Source organism: Vombatus ursinus, unplaced genomic scaffold (assembly GCF_900497805.2).
Source record: "Vombatus ursinus unplaced genomic scaffold, bare-nosed wombat genome assembly UNPS02010394.1, whole genome shotgun sequence".
In the NCBI taxonomy this organism is placed as follows: domain Eukaryota; kingdom Metazoa; phylum Chordata; class Mammalia; order Diprotodontia; family Vombatidae; genus Vombatus; species Vombatus ursinus.
In genome coordinates, this window is record NW_020950172.1 from 699,496 (window position 1) to 709,978 (window position 10,483).

The 10,483-nt window shown below is 60.7% G+C and overlaps 1 protein-coding gene across 3 annotated transcripts; it reads left to right on the forward strand.

Moving 5' to 3' along the window:
• Window positions 1-598: 598 nt before the first annotated feature.
• Window positions 599-9,918, forward strand: FAM118A (family with sequence similarity 118 member A). 3 transcript variants are annotated; one of them, XM_027854319.1, is made up of 9 exons: window positions 599-733; window positions 1,907-1,962; window positions 2,540-2,792; window positions 3,512-3,700; window positions 5,067-5,195; window positions 7,151-7,436; window positions 8,644-8,676; window positions 8,886-8,969; window positions 9,060-9,918. In XM_027854319.1, the coding sequence occupies exons 2-9, from the start codon at window positions 1,916-1,918 to the stop codon at window positions 9,077-9,079; spliced, it is 1,041 nt and encodes a 346-aa protein (XP_027710120.1). In that variant the 5' UTR covers window positions 599-733; window positions 1,907-1,915; the 3' UTR covers window positions 9,080-9,918. The 3 variants fall into 3 exon arrangements, with proteins under 3 accessions (XP_027710120.1, XP_027710121.1, XP_027710119.1); XM_027854318.1 differs by having other exon boundaries at window positions 600-733; window positions 3,479-3,700; XM_027854320.1 differs by lacking the exon at window positions 9,060-9,918 and having other exon boundaries at window positions 3,479-3,700; window positions 7,151-7,492; window positions 8,886-8,974.
• Window positions 9,919-10,483: the final 565 nt, after the last annotated feature.

A 10,483-nucleotide genomic window follows, 5' to 3' on the forward strand; every position in this document is an offset into this window, starting at 1 on the left:
CCACTGCCCCACGCTGCTTGTCCATGATTGTGACAGCGCGCGCGTGTCTTGCGGGGACGTGGTGCGACCTTCGGCTCAGTCCGGAGGGCCGCTGGGGATGGCCGGAACTTTCCGGCGCGTGGAGCGAGGGTCCCGCCGGAAGACTCGGTGTGAGCACCAGCCGGCGAGTGTTTGCTGAGGCGGTTTCATTTCCCGTCTCCACTTCCGAGGTCGCGCCTGCGCCGGAGGGAGGGACGCCGGGAACGTCGTCCTGCGCTTGCGCGCGCGCGGGCGGGAGTGCTGAATAAATGAGCGCGTGCCTGTGCCGGTCAGCGTTTTCCCGGCCGGTCGTCGCGAGTGCGCGCGCGTGCATCTCTTCTTTCCCCACCCTTTCCCGTCTGCGCCCCTCTCCGCTTTGGCTGGGAGTCCGCGCCTGCGCGTCACGGTGACCGCGAGCCCGCCTTCCCCGCGTAACGGTCTCTTTCGCGAGAGAGGGTCGCGCCTGCGCGTGGTGGCCCCCGGGCGCGCGCCTCGGCCCCCTCGCGGAGGAGTTGCGCCTGCGCGGGACCCTGAGCGGCGCGCGCCGCCCCCGCCCCCGCCCCCGCCCCTCCCCCTCCCCCTGCCGGAGGCGGCGGATGCGGGGCCTGGATCGCCGACCCCAGCCGGACGAGGAGGAAGAGGAGGAGGAGGAGGAGGAGCTGCCCCCGCCGCCACCGCCTCAGGTGCACAGGGGGCCCCGCGACCGTCCACCCCGGTGAGTGAGCACCTTCCTCTTCACCACAGAGACCCCCCCCGACCCCGCGTGTCCCCCCTCCCCCATCGTGGGGGGGGTCTCATGCCCCTCCTCCACGGAAGTGCTGTTATTGCCCCCGTTTTCTGGGGGGGAAACTGAGGCAGGCCGCGAAGGCGGGGCGGGGGGTCCTGGCCTCTCCTCCCCATGTCCCGTCAGGTGGCGCACCGGGGGGGCCTCAGTTTACCCCTCCGGAGGAGGGGGCGGCTCTGCGGACAGGGCCGCCTTCCTTGTCAGCGTGATGGGGGGGGGCTGGAAGACCCCCCCGGCCCGGGGGACACACGGGGGGGGGGGCTGCGATCGCCCCCCGCCCGGTCTCTCGAGCCGTCCCTTGGGCAGATGCCGAGGTCCCCCCAGACCCCCGTCTCGGCATCTGCTCCCAGGCCCTGCCGGGTTGGGGTCGCCCCGCCTTCCCCAGGGGGCGATGAGTGGGGAGGGGCTGCGGGCAGGGCCGGAGGGGGGCGATCCCTGCCGGGGATGGACTCAGCGCGGACGGAAGGAAGCCGGCCCCGGGCTGCTTTTCCTGTCTGGTTTTTCCTCCTCCTCCTTCCTTACAACACGACCAGTGTGGAAACAGGTTTAAGGCGCCGTGCGGGGGGGTCGCGCCCTCTGTGCCCGCAAGTGTGAGAAGCGACATGGGGAGTGGGGAAACACGGGGGGCTGTGGGCATCTTGACTCCCCCCCGGCCCCCGCACGGCGCCGGGCGCTCAGCCGGATAGAGCCCTGAGCCCGTGTCTCCGTGGGAGACAGGGACGAGAAAACTGGGGGGAGTCGGGTGCCCACCCTGAGACGCTCCCTAGCCCGGTCTAGAACCGAAGCAGGAACCCCTTCCTGGGCGTTCCCTGGCCCCGGCGGGTTCCCGCCGCCGTCCGATCCTCGTCCCCTGGCTCTGCCCCCGAGACCTCAGCAGCCGCAGCCCGCCGGGGATGCTGGAGGTCGGCAGCGGTGCCCCGGCCCTGTGCCGGGTCCTTCGGGCCTGGCTCTCAATCCCCTTTTCACCTTCAGCCTGGCTGGAGCCGCTGAGCTCAGCGCCTGGGACGGGCTTTGAGGGTTTGTTACTTTTAACGGCTTTGCCTCGTTTGGGGAGCGAGGACTCTGCCATCAGCTGAGCTTCTGATGGGTTTTTCTTTTTCGCAGGATTTACAGATGGATTCAGCAGAGAAGACACCCAGTAGAAGTGAGCAGAAATCCAGGTAAGAGATGAGAGCTCTTGTTGTGGCCTCCCCGGGAAGGCCCAGAAGCGGTCATCACGGCCACAGCACCTGCCTTCAGCCACTGCTGGTTTGGGGAAATGCCGAGTTGAAGGAAGAGATATTCCTGGCGAGCCCCCGCCGGCCTTTCCTTCCGCCTCCCCGGAGGCCCAGAGAGAGAAGGCCTCATGTGTGACTCAGAGTGAAGCAAAGGAGGGATGGCAGGACACTGCCCCCGGCTTTTTGACGGGATCCTCCTGAGGGAGGCTCCTTTGGTCGGTATGGCCCGTTTGTATCAGGTGTTTCAGGCTCAGCCATTGCCACCACCGGTTTTGTTACCCTTCTTTCACCGAACTCTCGGCTGCCTCTTAGAGATACGATGGTGCCGGGCCCGGAGCTGACGGGGAGGTGGGGTTGGCGAGGAGAAAGCTCTGGTCCCTGCCCGACACGTACCTCATGATTGAGATGGAGCCGAGGTGCCCGGTGCCCCCAGTGCGAGGGAGGGATGAGGGGGCTGAAGTTTGCTTCAGCTGTCGCGCAGGCTGGCCTCTGACTCTCGTCCTGGCCTCTTTCCCACCAGGAAGTTTTTAAAAAGTCTAATAAGGAAGCAGCCCCATGACCTCCTGCTGGTCATTGGGACGGGCGTCAGTGCCGCGGTGGCCCCGGGCATCCGGGCCCTCTGCTCCTGGAGGAGCTGCATCGAAGCAGTCCTGGAAGCGGCCGAGCAGCTGGAGGTCCTGCATCCGGGAGATGTCGCGGAATTCCGGAAGAAAGTGATGAAAGACCGAGACCTGCTTGTGGTCGCTCACGATCTGATCCGAAAGATGTCGCCGGTGAGGTTCCGGCACGGGAGGGTCCGTGGGGCCCCTGGCGAGGGAGCCCGCGTGAAGTGCCCGGCAGCCACGTGTGGCGTCTCCCCTTCTCCTGCCCTCCGTCCTGTTCCCCGTGGAGGCATTTCTGGTTTTCCCCGTCTGGGTCAGGACTGGTTGGCCCGGGACCAGGGCCAGGTTTTTAGGGAACTCTCAGCTGAAACCTCACTCTCAGTAAAGCTCACCTGGGGCATCAAGAGGGTCAGTGACTTGTCCAGGGTCAGAGGGGACACGAGCCCTGGTCTGCTGTACGCTCTGACCTCCTCTGTGGGCGCTATGTGAGGCTGCCCCTCACAGTGAAGAAAACGCTTCAAAAACAAACCCCCCTTTGAGGGGGAGACAGGAGCTGGAGTTCTAGCCGTGCTGCTCCCTGGGCCCGTCACCCTGGGCCTCAGCTGTGCAGTGAGGCTCGCGGTAGCTGCCCTCCCTAACCCGAGATGCCAGCTTGCTGTTCCCGGGCTGGTGTGGGGTCACAGAGGCTCTCTACTGAGCGTCACCTGAAAGCTGACAAAGGACTCCATCCAAGATGTGCCCCTTAGGCTGGCCCTAGCTGGGTGACCCAGCATCGATCACCTGGCCTGGGACGGCCTGGAGGGGGAGGGCCGTGGTTGTGCGCTCCGTCACCGAGCGGCGTGGTTTTGCCTCCACAGCGCACGGGGGACACCAAGCCCAACTTCTTCCAGGACTGTCTAATGGAAGTCTTTGACGACCTGGAGCAGCACATCCAGAACCCGACGGTGCTGCAGTCCATCCTCAGCCTGATGGAGCGGGGAACCATGGTCCTCACCACCAACTATGACAACCTGCTGGAGATCTTCGGCCAGCAGCAGAACAAGCCAATGGAATCCTTAGATTTGAAAGATAAGACCAAGGTAGGGAAGGGTGAGGCTCAGCGCTGGCAGGCTTCTGCACTGCTTCTGCAGAGGAGGAAACTGAGGCAGAGCCAGGCTAGGAAGCAGGTGTCCTGACTTGAATGGGCAGTTGACCCTCCTGCTGTTACTAGAGCGCACAGTCAGGCAAGGTCTGGAGCCACCAATATCCCGTCCTTTCGACCCCCAGGTAGTAACATGTTTCCCAAGGGCCTTTCTGTCCTCCTCCTGGGGCCAGCCAATACTTTTGGTTCCCTTCTGCCCTTACCTGCACAAGATCATGAAATCCAGAGGTCTGCAACCATTTAGCAAAGAATCTGACGGCTAAGTACACACCAGGGGGCGGGACCTGCGGCCTCGAGGCCACACGCGGCCCTCTGAGTCGTCGGGGGCAGCCCTTGGCCTGAATCCAAACTTCCACAGAACAGATCCCCTTCATAAAAGGATGTGTTCTGTGAAACCTGGACTCGTCAAAAGGCCGCCCCCAAGGACCTCGAAGGCCCCCCACCCCGGTCTATACTGTGATGTGGAATGTGGGGAGAATAGATTTGCCACAAATGGTGATGTGTGTTGCCTTCTCCCAGAGAGTCGGGAATCCTGGTGGTTATGTCCAGTCAACAAGCTTTTATTAAAGGCGCTGTACTACGTGCCGGGCCTTGTCCTCAGGAAGCTTCCAGTCCGAGGGGAGAGGCAGTGTGCCAGCAGCTCCGCACAGACAGGATAAACTGGAGACAGTCTCAGGGATGGGCCACGCGGAGGGTGCCGTGGCCTTCTGCCTTGGGGACAGGTCAGAGGTGGTCCTGGCAAGAGCCGGGCCCCTGTGTGGTGCCGGACAGTTCACTGGCTGCTAGCTTGATGTTCATGGGGGTTGGGGAGATGCCTGTTTGTCAGGTAGCTAGTTAGGCTTGCTGGCTCCTCTGAAGTAGGCCTCTGAATCAAGAGAGAAACCGAGGCACAGAACAGGTAAGTGACTTGTTCCAGTCTCGTGGCTGAGGCCAGATTTGTGCCGAGAGCTCGATGGTGTCGGCCACTTGCTTTGTGAACCTTAAAGTCTGACATAAATGGGAGCTGTTGGGGCTGTCAGATGAGGCGATTGAAATCCCTCGTGCCCCTGCCGATTCCACAAGTTGGTCCCCAAAGGGAGAGCTCGGAGCCCCTGACCCCAGGAGGCAGGATCTCCTTGGGGGAGATGCTGTGGGGAGCGTGCGTGTTCATGCCAAGTCTCGGAGGCCTGGGATTCCGTGGTCCGCCTGAGAGCACCCTTCAGTGGGCTCCCCTTCAAGTCGAGGTCAGGACAGAAGAGGAGTCTGGGTTCTGGTGGGATCCCTGGGGGTTTCTGTTCTGAGTCGGCGTGGACTTGTTTTGGCAGGTTCTGCAGTGGGCCAGAGGGCACATGAAGTACGGAGTCCTTCACATTCACGGCTTATACACGGATCCCTGTGGCATGGTCTTGGACCCTTCAGGATATAAAGACGTGACCCAGGACCCAGAAGTAATGGTAGGAAAGGCCCTTTCTTGCTGTCCACAGGCAGCTGCAGCCTGGCGCTCGTGTTAGCCTGTTAGCGCCGTCCGTAGGGCTTGTCCAGGCGTCAGAGAACCGGGCTTCCCGTTCCAGCTCTGCTGGTGTTACTCCTTGAGAGGCCTTTTGCTTGTCTTGGCCTCAGTTTCCCTATCTGTAAAATGAAAGGGCTCTCTAAGGGCACTGTCCCCTGCTGAGCCTTTAGCTTTGCATTTCCCAGAAGGGGCGAAAGCCTCCCAGTCCCCTCCAAAGCCTGGGCCAGCTTAGGGGGCTGAGAACCCCCTCCTTCCTTGCTCTTTTTCCCCATTTCCTCCACCCCCACCAACCGGGAGCCCAGACCCCGCATGGAAGGGCAGAAGAGCGTGGGGGCTTCACAGCTGGACACTGGGGACATGGAAAGTAAAGCGGCCGTGGGCAGCGCTTGTCTGTGAAGCTGGGTGCCCGGCCAGGCCGCAGCAGCACAAGGGCCCGTACCCCAGGGGGTGGCTGACGGACGGCGAGTCGCCGGCGGGGCTCGGGCACCGCCCTGCTGGACCCCCAGAGGTGCCCCCCGAAGCCTCGGCCTCCTGCTCCTGTGATCTCTGCCCATAGCAGAGTGCTTCCGCGGGGCTGGTCTGGATGTCCTGCTTGGGAGTTGTGACGAGGTTTCTGGGCTGGCAGGTAGCCTGCTGCCCTGTGCTTCCTGGCAGATTCCTCACTCCTTTGTGGCCTTTACCAAGTACATCTTCCCTTCTTGATGTGTTTTTTCTAAATTTAAGTTTGAGGACTTTGAAGATTTTTAAGCTCAAAAAAAAGGCCCCCCCAACACGATTAGCTTTCACCAGCCACGTGCCACGGGACAGCAGTGTTGCTGTGTCGGGCAGGGCCGTGGCTGCGTCTGAGCCACTCCTAGATCCGGAAAACGAGGCCTTTCTGGTGGGCTTGTCTCTGACAGCCTTTTGCTTCTGAGCACGTCCTCCTCCTCCAAAACCTTAAGATTCTGAAAAACAGGAAAATGAAAACTGTGCCAGGAGTCTCCGCTCAGGAAGGTCCTGGAGGTCTGTTAAATGAGTAGGTCTTTGGAGGAAGTTTTAGGGCTGAGTATAGCAAAGCTCATTAGCTTTGGATGACTTGACCCAGCCCCCAACGGTGAAAGCCAGATTGCGTGGCTTTACAAATAACAGAGTTAGCAGGCATTTCTAAAGTGCCCACTATGTGCCGGGCCCTGTGCCCCAAGAACCTTCTACGGGGGGAGCTAGTGGGTACATTTAGCATTTCATACACAGTGACACAATTTCCAGGTTTTCTGGTTGCCGAATTGTAGCAGCGCAGAGCTACCAGGGGCCTTGGCGCTCATTTAACCGAGGAGACGGACGGGAGTCCGCGGGATTGAGGGAGGCGTAAAGGGCAGAGGCGTGTCCACGCTCACACGGGGCTTCAGGAAAAGGCCTGTTGCTTGGTTCAGCCAGCCCGGCAGCCGGCGTGGTTCTGTCTGCCTCGTCCATTCCTCCATTCAGTAAACATTTATTAAGCACCTTCTCTGTGCCTGGCACTCTGCTAAGTACTGGGGATACAAAAAGAGGCAGATGACGGTGCCTGCCTTCAAGCAGCTTACAGTCCAGTGGGGGAGATGACATGCGAATGTATACAAAGAAGCTAAATCTGATAAATAGGAAATGGTGAGAAGAGGGAAGGCCCTGGAATGAAGAGGGCTTGGGGAAGGCTTTCCAGGGGAGGTGGGATTTTAGTTGGGGCTGGAAGGACGCCAGGTGGGTGAGTGGTCAGCAGAGGAGGGAGAGCCTGCCAGGCCAGGGGGACGGCCAGAGATGGAGGGTCTTGGGAAGGCGGGTTGTGAGTTGATGAAGGGCTTTAAAGAGCAAGCGTGGTATTACGGTTGGCCCTGGAAGCAGCGGGGAGGGCGGGCCCAAGCTCTCACTACTTCTGTTTCCTCCTAGGAAGTTCTGCAGAACCTGTACCGCACTAAGTCCTTTCTGTTTGTGGGCTGCGGCGAGACGCTGAGGGACCAGATATTCCAGGCCCTTTTCCTGTACTCTGTGCAGGACAAGGTAGATTTGGAGCACTTCATGGTGGTGCTCAAGGAGAACGAGGACCATTTCTTCAAACACCAGGCTGACATGCTTCTGCATGGCATCAAAGTTGTCTCCTACGGGGATTGCTTTGACTACTTTCCAGACTATGTGCGAGACCTTGCTGCCCAGATCTGCAAGCAGCGCAGCCCAGGTGCACTCGGAGGATATGTCTGTGTGTCTGTGTCCGTGAAAGCCGGTGGCTTAAGGGTATGGTCACGGAGACCGGGGCCCTGTGGCGGCTCAGAGGCTGTGGGCCCCCTAGGGTCGGCCTACCCGGGGGCAAGGAGGGCGGGCACAGTCTGCCGGTGAAGGGTAGAGGCAGACAGGATTGGTAACCGTTTGGGACCAGGACAGCTCCCGGCTGAGTATGGCGTGTTCTGATCTGTACAAAAGAGACGGTCAAGCCCACCTTTGGGGAGCGGCCCAGAGGACGTCCCCAGACTCAGGAAGACGCCGAGGAGGAGGGGTGTCGGGGAGAACACGGGCCCTTGCGATCTTGAAGTACCGTTGATGGCGGGATGTTGAGAGGGCTTGGCGGCCTCGTCCCTGCCCTGGCGCTGCACTGAGTGGTGTGGCTGTTGATGTGTTATTCACGTCATTGTGCTGTTGGGCACAAGGTCCCCGTAGCCTAACTTTGTCCTGCCAGTCTCTGTTGAAGGATCGTTGGTGGGGGCCGGGGGAGGGGCAGGGTACAAGGTTTGGACAATTGAAGTCTCCCTCCCTGCCTTCTCTGTTGAAACAAAGCAAATCAGAACTGTAAGCAAAGTGGACCCATGACAGTTTCACCATCAATTCAATTCAGCGAGCATTTATTGAGTCCCTAGTGTGTGCCAGTCCTTGGGCTGGGTAATTCAAGGCCACGTGGGCCCTCTAGGGTCTCGAGTGTGGCTCTTTGACTGACCCCAAACTTCACCGACAACTCCCCTTCATAAAAGGATTTGTTCCATAAAACTTTGACTCTGTTAGAAGGCTGGGCCACATGTGGCCTGGAGGTCGCAGATCCCCCACCCTGGGCTGGGTGCTAGCCATACAGTTACAATCTAAACAGCCCTGGTCCAAGGTGAACAGACTGAGTCCCTGAGAGGAGAATCGATGGTGGTCCTAGGGCCCGAGGGGAGACGGGCAGGGGCCCCCCAGCACCCGGACCAGGAGGGTAGACAGCAGAAGGTGGCACCACACGTCTGCCTGAATACAGCAGGCACCTAATAAATGCTGGCTGATCTATTGCCTCAGGCTTCCTCTCTGTGAGAGGAGATGGGTGGGCTGGGGTGGCAGGAATGGCCGGGCCACTGTCGTCCAGGCCCCGTGCGTGTTGGCTGCAGCTCCGTGGCTCACGGGATGTTTCTTCTCACTTGTAGATGCTGATCGAGTGGACAGTACAACACTATTAGGTAAAGACCATCCCTCTGGCCCTGGGGGGGAGGGTGGGGAGAATGGCCAAAGCCCCTTTGATGGTCACTCTGTGAGGGGCCTGGCCCTTGGACTTGGTGCTGGGCAGCCCTAGGGGTACCCCCCCAACCCTCTGGAAGCTGTCCAGAGCAGTGTTTAGGGCGGGCCCCCACAGCTGTCTTGATGGGGTGGGGTCGGTGTCTGCCCCCAGGAAACGCCTGCCAGGACTGTGCCAAGAGGAAGCTGGGAGAGTACGGCCTGGATGTTCCCAAAAGAACCCGGCAGTCAGATCCAGGTGTGTGTTCTAGGGGAGGCCGAGCGCGCCCTCCCTGGGGGGCCAGCCCAGCCTGGCTTCTGAGTTGCCTGTTTGCTGTGTCTTTGACAGATGACTCTGGAGGGTCCTGAGATCCCACAGACCCCCGAGACCTGCACCTGGAAACCAGCCTCTAAGCAGCCAGTGCTGGCCCCAGGACCCCCACTCAGACACTGACACCTGAGGGAAGCCCCTGGAGAGCCCGGAGGGGTGGGGCGGGGTGGGGCCTCTGTGCACAGAACCACTCGGGATTGACATCTTTACATTTCAGGTATACTTGGAAAGGACCCACAGACAACTACCTCAGGGATAAAGTCCAAAGCTGGCCTCCCTGTTTGTGAAGACCCTTTTTAAAGGGGGGTGGGGGGAGATGGAAGACCTGCCTTGTGACCCCACCCCCACAGTGCCAAGGAATGAGGAAACTAGAGACCCTCGCCTTGGGGGAGACCCCTGTGGCCCAGACATCTCAGACAGAAAAGCTGTTTATTTTGTGAACTAGAAAGGGAAGGGCTTCAGGGGCTGCGGTGAGGCAGGGCGGAGGGGCTTCCTGGGGGGGGGACCCTCGGGATGTCACATTCCTTTGTACCCCTAGACTTGGCCCAGATGTTTCTCTCTGGGATAGTGGTGCCGAGTCCTCGGGGCCTGGGCTCAAGTAGGCAGAACTTTGCCACGGTCCCATGCCACTCTGAACTGGGCAGGCCTCGACTGGCGTCGGGAAGTGCCCTGCCCTTGACTAGAGGGCACGTGGGCCAGGAGCCATCCACACTAGCCTCTGCCTGCCCCTGCCCCTGCCCCTCACTGGGAGATGGGATGGGAGCAGCGATGTCCGCCGGCTAGGGAGCCAGGAAATGGAAGCCAGTTGATTTCTTCTTTGGAGGCGTGGCCCTCTTTCATGTCTCTGGTCAGTCAAATAAAGCCTGAACGAGCTTGCTGTGGTGGGTAGCGCATGCCTCTCGCCTGGGCCGGTCCTGTCAGGGAACCCTGAACGCCCTGCCTTGGGGTGTGAGGTGGGGACAGGAGCAGCCCCCGCGGGCGGACCCACGGAGAAGTGGGGTGGGGACCCTCCCATGGTCAAGAACCATGCTCCCCCACACTGGGAGGCCCTGGGCTGGGCGGCCTGGGAGAGATCTCCTTTTGAGCTGGGCTCAGAGATGGGGAAGGGAAGGAGGGTGGACAGCGCTGATCATGAGAGAAATGATAGAGCATAATGTTGATTCCTCCGTGAGGCACTAGCTGACGTGCCCACTCTCAAACACCTACGGCTTAAGTCACGTGGGCAGCCAAGTGTACCGACAGACAGGCCAGCCTAGCCAGGGGGGAAACTGAGTCAGGAGGGCGGCCTCAGGCCACGCCCACAGTGGCCAACCTGCTGAGTCAGAACACGGCAATCCCACTAATCACAGTGTAGGGCCGGGTCGGTTATCCCTGAGACTGCCCTGAATGATGTCGGCCAGGTGGCCGTGCCCAGGACAGCCCCTCGCTCTGCTAATCACACG

Bases quoted from the DNA above. Each gene is read 5' to 3' on its own strand.
- FAM118A (XM_027854318.1), top strand. From the start codon at position 1,916: ATGGATTCAGCAGAGAAGACACCCAGTAGAAGTGAGCAGAAATCCAG. The intron at 1,963-2,539 runs GTAAGAGATGAG...CTTTCCCACCAG, and splicing joins AGAAGTGAGCAGAAATCCAG to GAAGTTTTTAAAAAGTCTAA. The intron at 8,970-9,059 runs GTGTGTGTTCTA...TGTCTTTGACAG, and splicing joins AACCCGGCAGTCAGATCCAG to ATGACTCTGGAGGGTCCTGA.